The 22,234-nt window shown below is 42.9% G+C and overlaps 1 protein-coding gene across 1 annotated transcript in view; it reads right to left on the reverse strand.

Annotated features, from left to right (window-relative positions):
• Positions 1–22,234, reverse strand: part of LOC139567524 (protein kinase C alpha type) — a 201,614-nt gene that overhangs the window by 133,220 nt on the left and 46,160 nt on the right. The window contains exon 3 of the mRNA XM_071388853.1: positions 924–1,006. Within this exon, the coding sequence (XP_071244954.1) occupies positions 924–1,006 (83 nt within the window). The remainder of the gene's footprint in view (positions 1–923; positions 1,007–22,234) is intronic.

The following is a 22,234-nucleotide window of genomic DNA, read 5'->3' on the forward strand; positions in this document are numbered from 1 at the left end:
TATGACACTGGTGTGGGTTGTCATTTAGTTAGACTACTGGGGCCAGTCAAAAGTCTTAAATCATGGGGGATCTCCCCATGTCCCGGCTCTTAACAGGGAGTAAACGAGTGTACACTTCGGAGTGGACCTGGAAGTGTCCTCGAGTGATATAATGACTGGGACAAAGTCACCCCTCAGAAGATAGAATTATGTATATTGAGGTGAAACGAGGTAAGCTGGCCATCAGCTGGTATGATTCATCCAGAGCCCTGTTCATTATCCGACTTCCTGCCAGAGTGAGAGATTAAAACAGTGTCCAAAGTCACTGAACTTGAAGTGACCGGTTGCGTTCATTAGGCATCAAATTGAGAAGAAAAAAACCCACACTGAAACGGGAAGGGACCACCTGGACTTGTCCATTTTGTTTTCCGTTTCAAAACGCACCGTTTTAAATGGAAAGTTCTTGTCAGGTGTTTGAAAGTAGAGTACAGAGCCAACTTCTTTATGATACCAAACCAAAGAACTCTGCCGAAATTCAATTCCTACAACTTCAAGCCAACAAAACTAGCCTGACTGGCCTCCCAATACACAGAGCAAGGTGATGTACGATACTACAGCTCTGGGCCTCCACACACAATGATCTCCTGTCAGACAAGGAGCAGACTCATTCTTCTTCCTTAATGCTCAGCCCCGGTCAACGAGGCAAGGCTGTCACTTTGAGAGTAACCATATACTTAACCTGCGTCCCAAATGGCACCCTATACCAACATATTTATACACTATATGGTAATAGGGTGCCATTTGGGACGTAGGCTTAGAAGAGATGTGCCTTGGCGGTGCCCCCTTTCGCTAGGGGTGCATTTTGGGAGGGGTACATTGACAGAAGCTTAGAGTGGAGAGGCGGTGAGAACATGAGGGGTAGAGGGTGGGGTACGGCTACTTACGTCTGTGTCGGGACCCTTATCCGCACCGGGGCAAGAGAACGTAACAAACTCATGGCACCTCTTGTGGACCACGAAACAGCAAACTGCAGAGAGAGAGAGAGAGAAGAAGAGTGAGTCAACTTGATTTGTTTTACTGTATCATAGCTTTAGCAGATCTAAATTAGCCTGAAGTCTTGCAAGACATACAACAGACACCACTAAGAGCAGAGAGGGGAAAAAACGATGTCTGGCTAATCATCTCTCCAGATGGCTTGTACAGCCTATGGCAGCCAAAGTACTGTACCACTACCTCCTCACTGTCTCACAGGCCTTACGGGCACACACAAACACACACAACGGCACAGCACAGAGCTCCGCATTCTCACAGCATCATTGAGTACACCCAGTGTTTGGCTACACTAGCACCACATTGGAAACCGAGCTGAGCTCAGACACTGGGGGATAATAGTGGTGGTGGAGCTGAGTGTATTGGCTGCTTGAATAATAGATAGTCTCTGATGGCTCTGTCTTTTAGCTTGGCTACAGGTTGCTGGCTGTGCCTATAGATCTCTCCGAATTGTAGCTATACCTTTTGTCTCCGTCTATCTCTTTCCCTCTCTCCGAACTATAGTATACTGAACAAAAATATAAATGCAACATGTACAGTGTTGGTCCCATATTTCATGGGAAAATAAAAAATAAATGTTGTTCGCTCTATGCTAAATGTTGTTCGCTCTATGCTAAATGTTGTTCGCTCTATGCTAAATGTTGTTCGCTCTATGCTAAATGTTGTTCGCTCTATGCTAAATGTTGTTCGCTCTATGCTAAATGTTGTTCGCTCTATACTAAATGTTGTTCGCTCTACACTAAATGATACCACTGTAGATCAATAGCATTGATGTTCAGAGATGCACCGCAGTTAACAGCTACCACTAGTAATTGTTAGCCCTTTGACCTTTTCATGACCCAATTACTCAACAGAACCAGCCTAGCGGAGTATCGGCTGGGCCTACATTTATTCAGGAAGTCTGATCTGGCTGAAACCCAGTAAGCATCAAGGCCAATGTCTCATGTTAACATTAATGATGGCCAAATCAATATCAACAACCCTGTCCCATCTCACCACCTCCCATCCCTGAGATACTGGCTTGCCAATAACCCCGCGAGACCACAACCCATAACTTATATTACCACAGCCACCCATATGAAAGCCGCCACACCGTCAATCCAAATGATCAATAACTTCAATAAATCTGCAGTATAGCCGGCAAATGGTCTGAAGCATCCAGATCATTACGAACTGCCACACGACGCCACAGAGTGCCATAAGCGAGTAAACAGCGAGTAGGGTCGCAACAAACCAACGCGCAATAAAAACGATCGCTCAAATTCTATCCCCTATTCACAGTCATTTCGTTTCTGAAATCACGTCGCGTAATGATATACAGGAGGTAGACAATTTTCATTTTGCGCGGCACAACTTGCTGTGAGGCCGAGAAGGATGACAGTGCGCCGTCGGGCCCCGGCAGTCAGAGAGATATACAGCGGTCTGTAATCTCTAATGAATGCGGAGGAAGAGGTGTACTATGGTCTCTCTGAGGGATTAAATACGTCCATAATAATGAGACACATTAGTCAGACTAAAGTCTCGCAGCAGTTCAGTGGATGTCTATTCTATTTCGGTGCTCCCAAACTGCTCTGAGAAGTGCCTTTATTTTATGTATTTTTAGGACAACTTTAGTGGAACCTGCTGCTCCAGAAGAAATTGGGTCATTCTGAACAATAGGGAACATTGCTGTTCAGCTAAGACGGTAAAAAAGCACATGACCCAACCTATAACCTGCCCTGAAGTGATTGTTTCTTTATGAGACTTTCCTCGCTAGTGGTTGAAAGAGAAAGGTCAAAGGGCAGAAGGCTGAAGAGGTTACGGCTACATCTCCATGGATACAGGCCCTGGTGGCCTTATTAGAGGGGCTATCTGCCAGTGGAACTAGATCCACTGTTCTCCTACAGGCCGAAAGGAGCACTTACTGTAGGGCTTCACCACTCATCCATCACCACCGCCATTTTGGAGCAACAGTCTCATTAGGCGCCTAAAGCACAGACAAGCCTTAATGCAACTGCACTGTTGCCATAGGTTAATGCGATCCGTTTTGTAGACTTGTAAATACAGGGGAACTGTATTGAGCGATGATTAAAAGCTAATAGCATGCCCTTATTAAACAGGGTTTCACGGTTCTATGAGATGGGATGAGCTGAGCATGCAATGGCTGTACTTGGATCAGGGAAACTGTCAATGGCTGTGAATCACTACACAGTTCCTGGATCCGGAGCAATGTGGACAAAGTGGTGGTTTTGCACATCTGCACTTGGATCAGAACAAGAAGTACAGTTAAAGGGATAGTTCAACCAAATTACAAAATGACACATTGATTTCCTTACCCTGTAAGCAGTTTATGGACAAGGTATGACAGCAAGCCATGCTTTGGGTTTATTTCCCTGGCACTGTTTCCAAATGCTAACGTTTTTGCATTTGTGGCACAAATCCCATCCAAGTCCTGGTAGCGTTATTAGCATTTTTGTACAACATATCCGAACCCTCCGAAAGCATCTCAAATTGGTTGTGAAGCTCAACAAAGTCACTTATAGATGATTTGAACATGATGCGTGAAAAAATGCTTACATCTGAACTGTAACTTGAATGGGAGTCATGGTACCAATATTATAATTTTGAGCATTTGGAAACAGTGCCAAGGAAACTTAACTTAAGGATCCGCCCCAAATCTCACTGCCTGTAACTCTGGCCCTGAAGCAAGGATATGCATATTCTTGGTACCATTTCAATGGAAACACTGAAGTTTGTGGAAATGTGAAAGGAATGTAGGAGAATATAACACATTAGATCTGGTAAAAGATAATACATAGAAAAAACCAACCGTTCTTTTGTATTTTTTTGTACCATCATCTTTGAAATGCAAGAGAAAGGCCATAATGTATTATTCCAGCCCAGGTGCAATTTCGATTTTGGCCACTAGATGGCAACAGTGTATGTGCAAAGTTTTAGACTGATCCAATGAACCATTGCATTTCTGTTCAAAATGTTGTATCAAGACTGCCCAAATGTGCCTAATTTGTTTATTAATAACTTTTCATGTTCAAAACTGTGCACTCTACTCAAACAATAGCAAGGTATTATTTCACTGTAATAGCTACTGTAAATTGGACAGTGCAGTTAGATTAATAGGAATTTGAGCTTTCTGCCAATATCAGATATGTCTATGTCCTGGGAAATGTTCTTGTTACTTACAACCTCATGCTAACCGCATTAGCCTACGTTAGCTCAACTGTCCTGTGGATGGCACACCGATCCCGAAGAAGTTTTCAAACCTTGTCCATGGACTGCTTACAGGGTAAGGAAACCAACATGAACTATCCTTTAATAACTGTAGACGGATCACTTTTAGGCTGTACCTAGATCAGAAATAACGGACTCAAAAAGATAGCAAGACTTTGTACGACTTGGTGAGGTTTCACAAGGCTTTGCTTTCTCGGGGAGAAGGAGAAGTAAATGAGCCGGTGAAAACGGCATTAGAAGAGCAGAGAGAGAAAATGTCATGTTGACTTTTAATGAAGGGTCTCGCTGTGATCTCATTATCATCAATTATGGAGGGGCCACAATGTAATGTGGATTTTACAATAAATACTTATTATATCTTCAAATACCCCTCCAGCAGCAGAACAAGGGATAATTATCTGAATGATAATGTCTCTCTTTCCATGCAATCGCTCCCGACTCCAATCAAACCATGCTAATGTTATGGCGGATGGTTGCAATTCAGAGACGTTCGTTTCTTGACCTTCGGCAAGCATGGCATCCCATTGCCGGCTCTAACAGCAGGCTGTTCAACGTCACTCCGGCTCAGTCCCTCCACTGTTTCTTTTAGCGCAAAGCATATAAACAGGCACGCACTTACCGCCTTTTGCCAAATAATCGTGGGATTACGGTGAAACTCGTTAAATGGATCATTGACTGTTTAGAACAGTTGGCCGCGTATGAGGAACATGAAAACGAAAACCTAGGTTTTTTATGTACTTTTAGTTAGAACATTGTGCGAGCTTGACCATAACAAGTGTAATTGCAATAATTATATTGATTTACAATAACCACACTTTAAGTTGCACAAAAGTGCTGGTTCTAATGGTGAGGTGAGCCTCCAAATACAAGTCTACTGAACTCTAGCTGAAGGCCTGATAGTCACTTCTGTGTGTCTCCGTGTGTGAAGTGCTCTTGAGAGGCGAACATGAGAACGTGTTGAAGAGCAGAGCGCTCTGCCTCTAACCCGACTGCGTCAGGTCTTCCATGTCACGCCAAAGAGACGGAGGAGAAGTCAAGGATAGGGGAGCGGGACAGTCAGTCACCACACCAGGGAGAACGGGAGTCTGGAGACAACCTCCAATCCATGTGGCAGTGAATCAACTTCGACCCAGACATGGATAGTCAGAGGGTGGGTGGAGGAGAAAGTGACATTGGTAGAATGCTGCTGTCATCATAAACCAACCCGAGAGGCCATAAATAAGGAAACTCCCAAAACGCTGAAACACTAGGCACAATAATGCACAGTACTCAGCTATAAATGTACCTAATAATCTTTTTCAAATCATATAGTAATTCTAAGAGATTCAAATCGGTTTTATTTTATTTCGTGTGGTGCGTATTATGGCCTCAACTGTCTTATCTGTAATAATTTGCGTTGCAACACGGCGAAACCACGATCATTAAGACAATGGCGACAACTATGATCACCATAGCAACGATAATGATGACGATACAAATGATAATGGTGATAATAATAATTATGATGAAAGGATAATAATAATAATATGATGATGAAGGCTGTCAGCGGTCAGGTTAGAATAATATCATAAACTAACAGATCCAGAAGTGGAAAGGGTGGCAATATTTCCCCAAATCTACTCCTCTCTGGTATAATATAAACCAGGGCCTGAGTGGATGACAGAAGGAGTAACCATCCATCATGTTAAGTAACGTCGTGGAGGAGTTATGAAACTGGAGAAATAAATGAATTCAGACATTATTGTGTTGTGTGATTGATTCCCACTCAAGTTTGGCCAACTCCAATATTTCTGTTTTAAATGGGAAATAGGGAGAAGAAGCAATAGGTTATAGATTTGGCTTGGCCATCTCAGTGGTTGTAATAGTATAGATTCATTAATACATGTCTATTATCCGCATAAATCTGTGTGATTGGTGCAGTAAGGTCCAATGCAGTCGTTTTCTATATCAATATCAAAATATTTCTGGATAACAATTAAGTACCTTACTGTGATTGTTTTAAAATAGTCAAAAAAAAGAGTCAAAAAAGCTTCTTCACAAAGTGCATTTCTCAATAAATGATTTTGCTAGGATTGTCTGGGAGTGGTCTGAGTGGGGAGGGGAAAACTGAAAACTGTTATTGGCAGAGAGGTTTGAAACTTTCTTATCGGTCTATTAACTAATTTATCGCCTGGGGATATCACCAGGCAGGCCAAAACTCCATCCCATCGAAACATGCTGAAATTTCAGCCGCTTTTCTTTCCAAACAGCTCTTACACTACAAGGGCATAATCATAATATATCATTTCTCAGAAGCTTGTTAGATGGGTAATTACCCCAAAAATAATAAATCCCTCTATCATCTTCATCTGCAATAAAACCTTCTGGCGTTTGGGTCATCAAGCTGAAATAGGTCTGTTAGAGCGTAGCATAGCTTCAGTGACTTTTACAACCCAGAACTTCTGCAGCTTCGTCTTACCTAGGCATCATATAACCCATACAATATGCATCATATAACATGGACGAAGCTCCATTGTCGTGATGTGTTCGAGTGGGCTTGACTATACTATCGCTTATGTGATGGTCATCAAGCATTGGCTGATGTGAAAGTGTTTACATTTGTCATGTCACTCAGTGTGAAAGCCATGAAAAGGGTTCATACTTGTGATGTCAGGTTTATGATGTCATGTCATTACTCATTCAGAGACATAAGGGTTCCTGCACAGTGTTAACCAACTAGCTTCCTGTATGATGCTCTGTTTGCAGCCACTGTGAAAGGATTTAGATGTGTCATGTCAGGTTTATGTCATGTCATTACACATTCAGACGTACAGTAAGGGCTCCTAATTCCAGCTCAGTGTTAACCAACTAGCTCCCTATACTGTACGATGCTCTTCCTTCTCCACCCACTGTACTGCAAAATCGGGTTTGTGTTCATTATTGCAAACTGTTGCAAGATGTTTAGCACAGCAATCTCTTATTGGACTAGTTCAGATAGTCCCTCCACGTTTCACTTCGTTTTCTTCTGTTTCGTGCCTACTGAACACGGCCCTGGTGGAGGTTAGTAGGGTGGAAACTGTGATTCATCTCAGAGCAGCTTAGCTTAAAGTCACTGGAGTCTCAGCCGGGGCTAGCAGAGGTTTCATGAGGGAAATGGAGGAAGAAACTGCTCAATGTTTCCCCTAAATGTAATTCCCCTAAGAGGAGGCTAGTAATTCCTCAGTGCCGGGTGGTGAGTAGAGAAGAGAGGGAGGAAAGGAGTTTAATCTGATTCCAAGGGAGGCTTTAGGAGGCTTGGGTAGGTGTTTAGTCACACTTGGGTGATCTGGGCCGGGTGAGAGAGTCACTGCTTCCTTGTGTGCCAAGAAAGGCAAATGGACAAACTCGCATCCACAGCTGTGGAATTAACCGTAGGGTTAATTTATGTTCTGTAACTGGACCCCACACACACACACACAGACAGTTAACCCTTTACACTTGTGTGAATTGGCCTTTATGGATAGGGCTAAATTGAAATGTTTCAGCTTGACACAGAATGGAGGTCACAGGAAGGCAGTCGCTGCTTTTTACATAATGAGCACTTATTGGGGACGGAAACTGTAGGAAGGAACACTGGCAGGGGGCACATGGAGGAGGCGGGGCTAGAGGCATTAATCATCTGCCCATTCAAACGGGAGCTTATGGCGTCAAAGGCCACGGTAACAATGATGCCAAGGTAACAATGGCGTCAAGTGGAGAAGCTGAACCAGGTTGATATCCGGCTTATATGAGGGTCCATTAATCATTGATAATTATGTGAGACTGGGTCACTGGGAAAGCGTTAGAGTAGCCTTCATAAAGGGCTCCGATGTGAATCTTCATGGTACGGTCGCCACATGTTTATGATGTAGCAAAGATACCCAGGCTTCGTTTCACAGCAACAGGTACAGAGCCACTGTGCCAATGGAATACACCCACTAAAATCATTGAACAGGAACATGGCCTCGATACATTTTTCTATTTTCTTTTTTCCAGATGGTATAGCTGTGTGAGATTATTACCTATCCATCAACTGTCCCTTGGATTACAATTCAATTATGCAACAAATAATGTCTTTCACAGGTAATGCCACTCACAGTATTGCTGTAGGAATAGCGGAATAGGCGGAAGATTCAATTTCCCCACAGGCAATTATTCAGGAGTATTTTAATTCATTATCTGTTGTTGATTGAACCAAGCCAACCTTATCTAGAAAATAGATTAGTTTGGGTGAAGTGAAGCTGTTTACAGACCTGAACGACGTGGTGGTGATTCTGATTGGATTTTGAGTGTGTGAGTGTGTTGAGGAGATGATCTTGACCGTGTGTGCGTGTGTGTGATGCTTTTGACCGTGTTTACTACCTTCCTTTGAGGTGCTAAACACCCTATCACACTCCCAACCTCACTGCAGCAAAATATTTATTTAACTAGGCAAGTCAGTTAAGAACAAATTCTTACTTATAATGGCGGCCTAGGAACATTGGGTTAACTGCCTTGATCAGGGGCAGAACGACAGATTTTTACCATGTCAGCACGGAGATTCGATCTAGCAACCTTTTGGTTACTGGCCCAACGCTCTAACCACTAGGCTACCTGCCGCCCAAAGACGTCAGACACTATTTGTTATTCAAATAGTTATTGTTATTTGTTATACAGATTTGTCACATCTACCCTTCGCCAGCTCATATCTGTGTGAAGCTGGATTCAGTGCTCTCGTCTGCGTTAAAACCAAATATTGATCCAGGTTAGATGTGACAGCAGAGATGAGGTGCGCACTGTCGACCACGCTCCCTGAATTTGAGAAGCTCCGAAGCGACTTGTATCTATCACACCCATCTCATTAGTGGTGGTGAGAAGAGACATTTTGTCAGACTAATTTGCAATTGACTCTCATAGCGCCACATTAAAGGTATGTGATGGTGAGTTGAGAAGACAATCAGAAATACTGTCAAAATGCATTTCAATTGACTGCCATAGTCCCAAATAAAAAAGTTAACATTTGCTGTTAATTACATAATTTTTTTCACCTGGTTGGGGTCGCGAGAATTTTCAGTTATCAAAATAGGGTGGCGGGCCAAAACAGTTTGGGAACCCCTGATCTAATGAAACATGATCATTGTCAGCGATGCTTGCACTGCAGAGAGTCGTTTGAAATGACACTATAAACCACTCGCCAGAGGTAATCGTCTGGTATATTAGGCTGAAAGATATATTAGGCTGTTTGTACTCTACAGCAAACCTGGCCTGACAGCCAACTAGTCCTACAAGAAACAAACATCTAACATGGGTCGTGTGCAGCCGGGCACTCTGTCAACATAGAAAGAAAATGAGTGTTTCTAATTGGACAGGTGGTCCCTCCCTGTTTCAGCCCGTTTTCTTCCATTTGTTTCCTAATGAACAGGACCCGGACTAGTCGACAGGACATGAACATCTGACCTGACATTTCCTCTGTGACACTCCCATAGATAGATTTCAGAAGGCCCTTAGCTCAGATTGGCTGGCGGTCCAGCCTATGGCTGGTAGGCGCATTACCAGTCCCTGTAGAGCTCTGTTCATCATCGATCTTCCTGCCCCCATAGAGAGTGGATGTGACATGTGGTCAGACCATCCATTTAAACACACAGCAGGAGACAGGGCAAACAAGCTCTGGAGGTTGATAGACAGCGACACAATTCACTTGCTGGAACAATGTCTACAGTTGAGGCTCTGTGTCTGTCAATCACCATCAATATCACAATAAAAGGATTCCCCATCTTCCACAGGTAAAGAATTGTAGATAACAGTTAACTGCTTTTTGTAGGGTCACTTAGAACCTGATCAATAAGGGCTTTCAGAAGGAAATGGGGGGCAATACAATATGGTTATGAATGCTGTTACCTGAGGCCTAACAGACGGTGTGATTTCACCTGTACAATGCACCAACATAATCCAAAAAATGATCATGCAAACACAGCCTTATTTTCTTGGATAAAGCCACAAGTATAAACCACTGGAGGTTCCAGTGTGCTTCAGAAGCTTCTAATTGTGTGGGTTTTGGTTAGCAGCTACATTAGCCCCACTTAACAGGCTTACAGCCTTGATCTCTTCACTTTGTGCCGGAGATGAACATCAGTGAGGAGACTATAGCGCCGCATTAGCGATTAGCACGCCACGCCATCTGTGGTGCTAGCAGCTAGCGGCCTGGCGCTAAGCGACGATGGCGTTTGAAGCTCATGTGTGAACATGTGTTCCGCTATGGACTGGGGACAGCTCACTAAGCCCCTGGCCATGGTTGGTGCAGACAGTGATGATGGATATGATGTAACAAGTCAACCAAGACAACGTAGAGAGGGACGGAGAGAGCTGCTGCTTCCACACAACTCAGCACCTCCGGAGCAACGTGGAGGATTGGCTGATCCTGGACACCTGCCAAAATTAAACACCACACCACCGGCTTGGAGTCACACACCCTGTAATTAGTCTTCACTACAAAATCTCAGCTGCATTATAACCTCTCTGAAAATGACATCTCTCCAGTACAATCAAACTGTAATAACCAGGAGATAAGTGTCACGTTTCTGACCTTATTTCCTTTGTTTTGTCTTTATTTAGTTGGTCAGGGCGTGAGTTGGGGTGAGCAGTCTATGTTTGTATTTCTATGTTTTCTATCTCTTTGTTTGGCCTGATATGGTTCTCAATCAGAGGCAGGTGTTTTGTGTTGTCTCTGATTGGGAACCATATTTAGGTAGCCTGTTTTGTGTTGGGTTTTGTGGGTGGTTGTCTTCAGTCTTCGTGTGTCTGCACCAGATAGAACTGTTTCGGTTTTCACGTTTGTTGTTTTTTGGAAGTGTTCCGTTTTTTGTCTTTTATTAAACACTAATCACGCTGCGCTTTGGTCCTCTCCTTCCACAGAAGAAAACCGTTACAATAAGTCAAACAAACACTTGCTGGCCATAATAAAATCGGCTATAACCACAGGAGGACAACTTTTTCGTATTTGAATTATGAGCTCAATTAAATTATCCAGCTAAAGCTCCTTCTGTTTGTTATTGGTCTTGGCAGCTTTCCTCTGAAACCTAACCGTTTCCAGAATTGAGCAATCAATTAAGCCATGTGGTAAAACTCCAATGTACTGCCGATAAACAGTTTCCCAAAATTAAGCAATTCTCCAATGTACTGCCAATAATGAGGTTCATTTCTAGTTCTTCCAGACTAGAAGGTGTTAAATAGTGATGTTCCTCCTCCAACAGAAACTGGCAACAAAATTGTCAAAAGAGTAGCGAGAGAGTAGGCTAGTACTTGATTGATCCACATTTAGGGAATTGTTTTTACCACAACAAACGTCAGCAGTGATTGCAAAGACAAGACAATGATCAATAACACACAGTAAAAAAGGCAACTGCACCATGGGAACAATAAGAGATCACGTCCAATTAAACAGGACAAGGAATAAGGAAATGAAGCTCAAGACAAGTCTTCCCTGATCAATGGACCACAGATTAGGATGTAATGAAAGAGGTTTTGGTTGTTGTTGCTGGCACAGCTAATGTCAGGTTTCAGTAGGGAGATCCTTAATCACTGCTGCTGCTACTGTTGTCTGTGGTCTGTCTGTAGTGGAGGAGGAACAACACAATCTGACGATCAATAGAAAAGCAATCTGGGCCGGAATCAATACAGCCTCATCAAAGCAGTTTTGATACAAAATCAAACGATACATTAATCGTCTCTGTAGTCTGCTGCGTGCATTGAGATTTTGATTGGGCTGGGGTTGCTCACACGCAAGAAGCTCTTTTGTCCATCGAAACCTCTCATCTAGATCTGAGATGAGGAGAATAAATCAGAAAAATACATAATGAAGAAGCATGATTGTTGCTGTGCTGATGCGTAAGCAAACCAAGCAGAGAACGCTGCTTAGTGATGCATTTCCATCACTGTTGTCGTCATCCTACTGATCACAGACTGCACGAATAGGCTGCAACACGAAACATTTGGACTCTTAAATTGAGCAGGGGGGGAAAAAAACATTCCATTTATTCGGACTATTTCCTAGTCTCACTGTGCCTTTACTCCACTGTGTATTATGCAACAATATCAATGGCACAATATAGGCAGGAGACCATAGGCTATAGGTGCAGCAATAAAGCCCATAGCAGGAGGCTTGGGTTACTGTTTGGATTGGCTCCATCTGTTCTTGACAAAGCTCTATGATGTCTGCAGACCCCATGTACGCCAAGGAACACTAGCCTGGACAGATCAATACGAAACGTAAGCATGAAAACACATAGGCCCCAGGCAAAGGATTGTCCCTCTTCTGTTTGTTGTCCCCACAAACAAGTCCCCGTAAATCCTATCAACGTGTCCCCATAAACCAGAGTGCATCGAAATCACGTGAGCCATCCGAAATGAACCGACATCCTTATAATGTGGACCCTCGGCTCAAAGCTTTGGGCTTCCATTACCACACGCAATAATCTGATAGCTAACTGACTCACCGACCATACAAGCAGAAACGAAAATCCATTACCCAACAGCCATAAGCATTCAATGTGTCAAAGCAACTGGGAGCTAGCGTTACTGTGAAGGGAGGAAGGGGGCTTAATTCAATGTGCGCATGGGGAACGGCAGTGACCAACGCGAAAATGAAAAGGTGACGATAAAGCTCATTTGACTGCATTATTTCTCTCCCTCGTCCCTGTTACACGGAGATGAGCAGAGGACATTTGCATAATTGTTCTGTTTGGGTTGAGGAGGTGAGGTTGAAAATAGCAGCGTTATAGACATAGTCGCGTTATAAAACACCCGATGGGTTGACGTCAATGAGAAGACGACCCAGCAGGAAGTCTTTAGAGCGCCTCAAGCCTCTTTATTGTTAGCTTGATAATGGGTCCTGTTATCCTCTCACGAGTGGGCTTGTTGGAGTGAAAACATATCATTGAGGAATCGTTCAGTTGATTCTTGATATGACTGTGTGTTGCGTTTTGAAATTGGAGGCTACGTTCTCCATTTTTAAACGAGTGCAAGTGATGCGGGTACGGTCAGTGGAACACAGGAAACAAAGAGTTTATGCGAGCGCAGAGTTCCAGAAGGTGGTCAAGTGGTTGGAATGGGTTGCATGGGTAGCATATAGCATGAGTAGCATTGGTTTGACCAAGGGACCACATTTTACCACAGATGTATGCCAATCTGTCAAGGTAACCACACACACACACACACTTTTATCGATCCATCGTCAACACATCTGTCAATGTCAACTTGATGTACAATGTAGGAGGACAGCGCCTCCTCCAGTCTTACCCTCTCTCTAACTAGGTGACCCGATTATTTGTAAACCGGGGTAATTTTTATTTTGTTTATTTTTTTTTTGGGGGGGGGGGGGGCTGGGGGGTTGTGTAGCTGTGTGAAACTTTCAATTTTCACTATTGTCCTTTCAAAGTATTATTAATTTTACCCAGAAATGTACGGGGAAATACTGACAAGTAATTTTTCCAACAATTGTTTACAGATTATTTCACTGTATCACAATTCCAGTCGGTCAGAAGTTTACATACACTAAGTTGACTGTGCCTTTAAACAGCTTGGAAAATTTCAGAAAATGATGTCATGGCTTTAGAAGCTTCTGATAGGCTAATTGACATAATTTGAGTCAATTGGAGGTGTACCTGTGGATGTATTTCAAGGCCTACCTTCAAACTCAGTGCCTCTTTGCTTGACATCATGGGAAAATCAAAAGAAAAATCAGCCAAGACCTCAGAAAAAAAAAATGTAGACCTCCACAAGTCTGGTTCATCCTTGGGAGCAATTTCTAAACGCCTGAAGGTACCACGTTCATCGGTACAAACAAACAACGCTGCCATCATACCACTACGGAAGGAGACGCGTTCTGTCTCCTAGAGATGAACGTACTTTTGTGCGAAAAGTGCAAATCAATCCCAGAACAACAGCAAAGGACCTTGTGAAGATGCTGGAGAAAACCGGTACAAAAGTATCTATATCCACAGTAAAACGAGTCCTATATCGACATAACCTGAAAGGCCGCTCAGCAAGGAAGAAGCCACTGCTCCAAAACCGCCATAAAAAAGCCAGACTATGGTTTGCAACTGCACATGGGGACAAAGATCGTACTTTTTGGAGAAATGTGCTCTGGTCTGATGAAACAAAAATAGAACTCTTTGGCCATAATGACCATTGTTATGTTTGGAGGAAAAAGAGGGACGCTTGCAAGCCGAAGAACACCATCCCAACCGTGAAGCACGGGGGTGGCAGCATCATGTTGTGGGGGTGCTTTGCTGCAGGAGGGACTGGTGCACTTCACAAAATAGATGGCATCATGAGGACGGAATATTATGTGGATATATTGAAGCAACATCTCAAGACATCAGTCAGGAAGTTAAAGCTTGGTCGAAAATGGGTTTTCCAAATGGACAATGACCGCAAGCATACTTCCGAAGTTGTGGAAAAATGGCTTAAGGACAACAAAGTCAAGCTATTGAAGTGGCCATCACAAAGCCCTGACCTCAATCCTATAGAAAATGTGTGGGCAGAACTGAAAAAGCGTGTTTGAGCAAGGAGGCCTACAAACCAGACTCAGTTACACCAGCTCTGTCAGGAGGAATGGGCCAAAATTCACCCAACTTATTGTGGGAAGCTTGTGGTAGGCTACCCAAAACATTTGACCCAAGTTAAACAATTTCAAGGCAATGCTACCAAATACGAATTGAGTGTATGTAAACTTCTGACCAACTGGGAATGTGATGAAATAAATAAAAGCTGAAATAAATAATTCTCTCTACTATTATTCTGACATTTCACATTCTTAAAATAAAGTGGTGGTCCTAACTGTCCTAAAACAGGGGATTTCTTTACCAGGATTAGATGTCAGGAATCTGAGAAAAACTGAGTTTAAATGTATTTGGCTAAGGTGTATGTAAACATCCGACTTCAACTGTACATCTGTAATGTCCCTCAGTAGATCAGTGAATTTCAAACAGTTTCAACCACAAAGACAAGGGAGGTTTTCCAAGGCCTTGCAAAGAAGGGCACCTATGGGTAGATGGGTAAAAATAGAAAATAAGTCATTGAATATCCCTTTGAGCCTGGTGAAGGTTTAATTACACTTTGGAAGGTGTATCAATACACCCAGTCACTACAAAAATACAGGTGTCCTTCCTAACTCAGTTGCCAGAGAGGAAGGAAACCGCTCAGCGATTTCACCATGAGGCCAATGGTGACTTTAAAACCGTTAGAGTTTAATGCTGGATTAGAAGAAAACTGAGGATGGATCAACAACAAAGTAAAACTGCAAAAAAATGAAATGAACTTCATGTCCTGAATACAAAGTGTTATATTTGGGGCAAATCCAACACAACAGATCACTGAGTACCACTCTTCATATTTTAAAGCATGCTGGTGGCTGCATCATGTTATGGGTATGCTTGTCATCAGTAAGGATTCAGGAGTTTTTTGGGATAAAAATAAACAATAGTGCTAGGCACAGGCAAAATCCTAAAGGAAAACCTAGTTCAGTCTTCTTTCCAACAGACACTGGGAGACAAATTCACCTTTCAGCAAGACAATAACATAAAACACAAAGCCAAATATACACTAGAGTTGCTTACCTAGACAACATTGAATGTTCCTGAGTGGCCTAGTTACAGTTTTGACCTAAATAAGCTTGAAAATCTATGGCAAGACTTGAAAATGGCTGTCTAGAAATGATCAACACCAACTTGACAGAGCTTGAAGAATTTAAAAAAGCATCACGTGCAAATATTGTAAAATCCAGGTCTTAGAGATTTACCCAGAAAGAATTGCAGCTGTAATCGCTGCCAAAGGTGATTCTAAAATGTTTTGACTCACGGGTGTGAATACTTATGTGAACAAGATGTTTCTGTATTTTCAATAAATTTGACAAAATGTTTAAAAACATGTTTTTAAACTTTTGTCATTTTTGGGTATTGTGTGTAGATGGCGGAGAGAAAATGTTGAATTCAGGCTGTAACAACAAAATGTGGAAGAAGTCAAGGGGTATGAATCGTTTCTGAAGGCACTATAGCCTAGTTCAACAGTTCAACTGTTACTCGACCATGGGCCAAATGCTCTCTAACATTATCTGCACTGCCTTTCCCTTGAGGACCACAAAACAAAATTCCTCCTCCCTGCATTCTCAGCAAACACATACAGGGCAGAGCCGGGCTTCCTGTTTAGCCAGCGCTAGGCTAACGATGGGGAGAACAGCTGGCCTCTATTACATAGCTTCTCCGCATTGGAGAGCTGGTGAAAGAGACCTAAGAGAGGTGGGGAGTAGAGGGAGGCTAGGTATCATAATCACTGCCTGCCGCAATGGGAGCCTGTTGCGCAGATGTTTTCCCTTTAGCGTAGAAGTCTCCAGTTTCATTAGAAACAGACCTGTGCTGAGCCACTTTCCAATGCTAAACATGCAAAGCGTACAGTTCGCATGCTGATGTGAGCTAGCTAACCAGCTAGCTAGCCTGACAATGTAAGACATGTTTACAGTTCAATTTCCCGAGGCATGTTCACTTAGAAAACACTGAGAGTGCAGTTACACATGCATTGCAACTGTTCTGACAATACCTTGCCATGACCATACCTTGCCCATACCTTGCCATGACCTTTTTCAACCTAGGGTGTATTCATTAGTGCACACCGAAGCAAACTGTAGCAAAATGTTTTGTAACGATAAGGAGAGTTTCTCATTGGACAAGTTTAGGTAGGTCCCTCCCTGCTTTGGCCCTTTTGCTTCCGTTTGTTTCCTAGTGAACACACCCTTGTTGTAACTATGGTTAGAGATGTTCTGGCTAGTGAGGCCATGAGGGAATTGATAGGGTGTAGACTTAATGGGATTGAGCTAACGCGAGGCTAATCCATAAACTCTCCCCAGGCCAAGAAAAGCAGGGAGGGCCTGACATCTCCATTTGCAGTTAAAACAGATTTGTGGATAAAAAGGCAATTTGAAGAGTTTCAGACCATTTTGTTGGCAAAGTACAAAACTCCCATTAGAGCAACACGTTTGATACAACCAGCAAAGAGTTGTTTGGTAGAACCATTACCCTTTTCACGTGTGAGTTCCAAATCTCTCTAACGGTCGCCCCAGCGTGAGTTTTTTAAATTTTTATAAGCATGATGTCAGAATGCACTCGCTGTTCCAAGATGTGATTGTTACACAACAGGACAGTTAAACTGTGCTGCCCTCAAACCAAGGCATTCTGCCTGCTAATTATCTATAGGCTGTTTCAACTTGCCAATTTCAAGTTATTTTCTAAAAAGTTTGATTTTCTAACAACAGTTTGAATTAAGGTGTGTTCCACCTCATTAATTCACATAAAAGTAGCCCATTTCACTGTTGGACAATTATGAGGCTTTACTGAGCCGGACAAACTTCTCTCTTCGACGAGAGCCCAAGCTCTTCCCCAGATCAAGTATGCAGCCATTTGCGCATCTCCAGTCAAAACAGAACCTGCACTAACTTTTTCCCCTTGGCACAATTTCCAGCTGGTGTTTTCCTTACTAATAATAACTTTGGACATGTGTGAGTTCCTATCAAAGTAAGTGCCTTATTACGTTATCATTATTGTTTCTGTATGTCGTGTTGTTGTTTCTACTGTAGCACACCGTATGCATGTATGGAGCATTATGTATTCACTGTTTATTCACATTTTCAAGTACTGATGACAAATCATGCATTCTGATTCTTGCATAAATTGCAATGGACACATATGAACGTGTGTAAAATATTTTTTGGAAGGCTGTATTGATAATGATGAGCTACTGCTAAGCTAAATGACAGCTACGTGTTGCGCCATATTTATTGACATCATACAATGCATTCTGGTTGTCATGTAAACGTCTGTCAGACCAGATGCCGCATTCAAAACAACAGATGGAACTCCGAAAAATACGAGGTCAAATCATGACGCCAGTGATCTTCAGGGTCGGAACTCTAGAAAGAGGCCCGAGCTCCCGAGTTGGAATTCCGAGTTGAATGACCGATCAAATAGATTTTTTTCCCAGCCGGAGCAAATGTTTTTCTGAGTTCCAAGTTGTTTTCAACGCATGGAAGTAGGAAGTCGGAGATTTCCTAGTTCTGAGTTCCCAGAAGTTTTGAACGTGGCAATGGATTTTTATCACAAAACGAGGTGAAGGGATGCTTTATACGATTGCAACTATCATTACTCAGGGTTGCCAGCTTGTAGGGGTTTTATTTTTATTTAGCTGATAAACTTCTGTGTTTGCCCCACATTTATTGATAAATCCCCATCATACTAATATTTCCTGTATCATATCCCCCCACGGATTTTGATGGTGATTTATTTATTATGTTACTTAGATTGCCGCGTCAATAGACTCATATTTGTCATATGCGCCGAATACAACAGGTGTAAACCTTACCGTGAAATGCTTACTTACAAGCCCTTAACCAACAAGGCAGTTTTAAGAAAATAAAAAAAGTAACAATTTAATAACAATAATGAGGTTATATACAGGGGGTACCGGTACCGAGTCAATGTGCGGGGGTACAGGTTAGTCGAGGTAATTTGTATATGTATGCATAGATAATAAACAGCGAGTAGCAGCAGTGTAAAAACAAGGGGGATTTCAATGCAAATAGTCCAGGTGGCCATTTGATTAATTGTTCAGCAGTCTTATGGCTTGGGAGCAGAAGCTGTTAAGGAGCCTTTTGGACCTAGACTTGGCGCTCCAGACCTGCTGTCTCGACAATTTCTGGGCCTTCCTCTGTTACCGCTTATTAGATAGGTCCTGGATGCAGTAATGCATGCAGTTGCCAATGAATATATAAAACCATGACTCATTATTTTGCAGACCCAGGGTTTAGACTTTTCTTTACACTCTATAAATATTTTGCGCATTGACCTTTTAAAAAGGAACCGGTTATCAGATGGCATTTTCCTAGTGAATCACAAAATCGCACTTGTGCAGTGGAGGCCAGTGTCACAGCAAGCCTGGTTTCAGATACATTTGTGCTCCCGTGCGAAGAAATTGGCTATACTGCACAAGCATATGTGGGATCAGTCTATAATATCAACGCCTATTCAATCTCCAAACCCCATCTAGCAGTTAGAAAAGTCCGTGACCAGTCGTGCATTTCACTCCTCATAGACGAAACCTGACCACACATCCCCTGCTGGCACAACCTTGTCTATCAGCTGAGCCAGTGCTGCCAGTTGTTGTATTTGACTTTAATATTAGCCCTGAACTCCGCTACCCCGGTCAATAGCCTGGGGGGGGGGGGGGGGGGGACGACGACAGAGAGCGGAGAGAGACGCTGGGGTTCAGCTGAGGGGTTAGGAATGATATGTCCCTCCAATTAGCCGACCAGGCCTCTGGCTTGTCCAATTAGAGAGGAGGAGAGGGAGCGGTCGTGGCAGCCAGTTCATCTCCGAGCCTCAGCTAAATGCCAGGGTGCTATTGGCTACACTATCAGAGGTCAGAGGGCCGCCTTAGGTAGTTGCCAAGCCTCATTACCAGAGTGAGATGGATGGAGAGATATTGATGTAGGTATAAAGAAAAAAATGAATAGAAAGATTTTTTTTTTAACTCTTTGGTCTATTGCCACATTCCAAAATTGCTTGACATACTACTTACAGACAGACTGAATTATTTTATTATATATTTATTTAACCTTTATTTAACTAGGCAAGTCAGTATTTATGTATTGAACATTGGCAATACATTTTACAATACAAATAAATACATCGCAATCTCCAAGTGGAGAGACATGCAGCAATCAGGAGTCAAACAAGTCCTCCGAGCAGCCCCAAGGCTAAACATAACTTTCTCAAGACTTCGAGCTCGCCAATTACAATGGACAAAAGGAGCTTTGAATGAATAGCCAGCAGTGCCTAGGAATTGTGCTGAGGAACCGAATCAAATGAATGAAATTAATTCAATTTGTATGGCAATTATCCGTGCTAAGAGTCCTTTCTTCCCTCAGAAGATGACTGACGAGTCACGATTTCACTCATACCTCACAGATATTAGAATGTGGTACCTTGGGAATAGGAGTGCATCTGTGTTCAATAATAGTCATTCATAAAAGTTGAGCTTGTGAGGGAATGGGGTCAATGTGAAATAGGGGAAGAATGAAATTGGACGAGAGGGAAATATGAAATATCCCTTGAACCACTAGTACAGCAATTCTACTGTACAGTAAGAACTTTAATATCAGTGAGAAAATGTCCATGAAAGAAATACAACGTGTCACGTTATCAATCAATCACCAAAACAGACAGTTAACAAATAAGTTGGCCCTAAATCATAAACCACACTGAGAAACCGAATGCCTGTCTGACATCAATAGTGTCAAATCACATGATCAGATGCCTTTCTATAGACAAAGTGTTGTTTTGTATATTGTCAAAGCCAGACTAAACACTCAAGCTTGGATCTGCTATTAGCCTTCAGAAGCTAACTGCACTCCATTCTCTCATTGGTCTGAAGCCGTTATTCGGAGAAGCTGGGTTTGTATGTAGCGGCAGCTCGTTGTAGCCGTAGGTGCTTTGCCAGGGTACAGTACGTTTCGTCAGGCTGCATCACATTACAGCCCTGGCCCCACGCACCACACATCGATCACACGCTGCTCTCTATTTCCTGCCATCGCCTGCCCGACGACAGAACAGTCAGGTAAATGGGTGTCGTCCATTTCGGCAAATCCTAATATTTTATTGATTGTATCCAAACTTTCATTAACTGGAGAGTCTAGAGACCAGGCCCAACTCCCTTCCGTTCCAACTCAGTCTCTCAGACAGTACCTGAGGATCTGTAGGTCTGTAGGATATTGAGCTGAGGATTCTGGGTACTGCAGTTTTAAGTAGGTAGAGAACAAGGAGCCTGTAGAGGCACTTTCTCTTCCCTCTCTCTCCCTCTAGTCTCTGTCTCTCTCGCTCTATGAAGAGGTAGATGAATGGATGTGCAAGATGTGGATAGACAAAGCATGGTAGGGGAGGTGTGGAGAAGGTGTGTGTGTTTGACCATTGGGAAGAAGTGTGTGTGTTTGTGTGTCTGTAGCGTGCCTATGTGTGTGCAGCGTGCTTGTGAATGTGTCTAGGTGTATGTGACTGTCCACAGTGCCAGGGCTGTGTATTGACAAGGAGCAACGTGGTCTGTGTTATGTAGGGCATCACTCGGTGATTCTCCCAGTTAGACCGATAGACCACGACAGTGAACATCTCTCACAACAGACAGCCTAGCCTATCAGAGCTGATCAACAAAACAAGAAAAGACAAGCATCTTCTTCAAGACACCTGGATAGCATTTTCTATCTCTATTTCTCTTGGTTGGTTCCTTGGTTGGTTCCTCATTTACTAGAAATCCATTTCTCGAATATCTCCAAATACTCAAAAAGCCCCGTTTCAGGTACATCAGGTAGTGTTAGAGTCTGTGGACTACCTTTACAGTCTCTCTCTCTCGCTTTCTCTAGAGGAGTAGTCTCCGGGGTCTTCAGGTCTGCATATGAAGTCCCCAACAAACAACATACACCCAGGAGATTGGGAAACCAGACAACACCCTTCTTTACCCCTCTACAGCAGCACAAGACACACACACTACCAGAGCTGTGCGATGGAGCCTTCACTACTACACTAAGAGACCACACACACTGTTGTGTAATCAATTGAATCTTTTTTCGCTCGACGTCGTCCCAAAGGACTTCTCTTTAGGACTATAAATAGACTTGGGCGATTAATGGGTGTGGCTGGTGTATGTATCTGGATGTATACAGAATGGATAGCATTGAATGGGGTCAGAAACACAGCAGCACGCGCACACACACTTGTTTGTATACCAAACCTGGCCCACTCACGCTCACAAATGCATGCACCTGGAAGAGGCCTTTTCCTGGATTAGGTTTGCCGAGAAACATGATCTTATTATGAATGGTTTTGTTTGCGTGCGCGTGTGTGTGTGTTTGCGCGCGTGTGTGTGTGTGAGAAAGCTAATAAATTTGGTTACAATGGTCAATTTTACA

Source organism: Salvelinus alpinus, chromosome 2, assembly GCF_045679555.1.
Source record: "Salvelinus alpinus chromosome 2, SLU_Salpinus.1, whole genome shotgun sequence".
Lineage (NCBI taxonomy): Eukaryota > Metazoa > Chordata > Actinopteri > Salmoniformes > Salmonidae > Salvelinus > Salvelinus alpinus.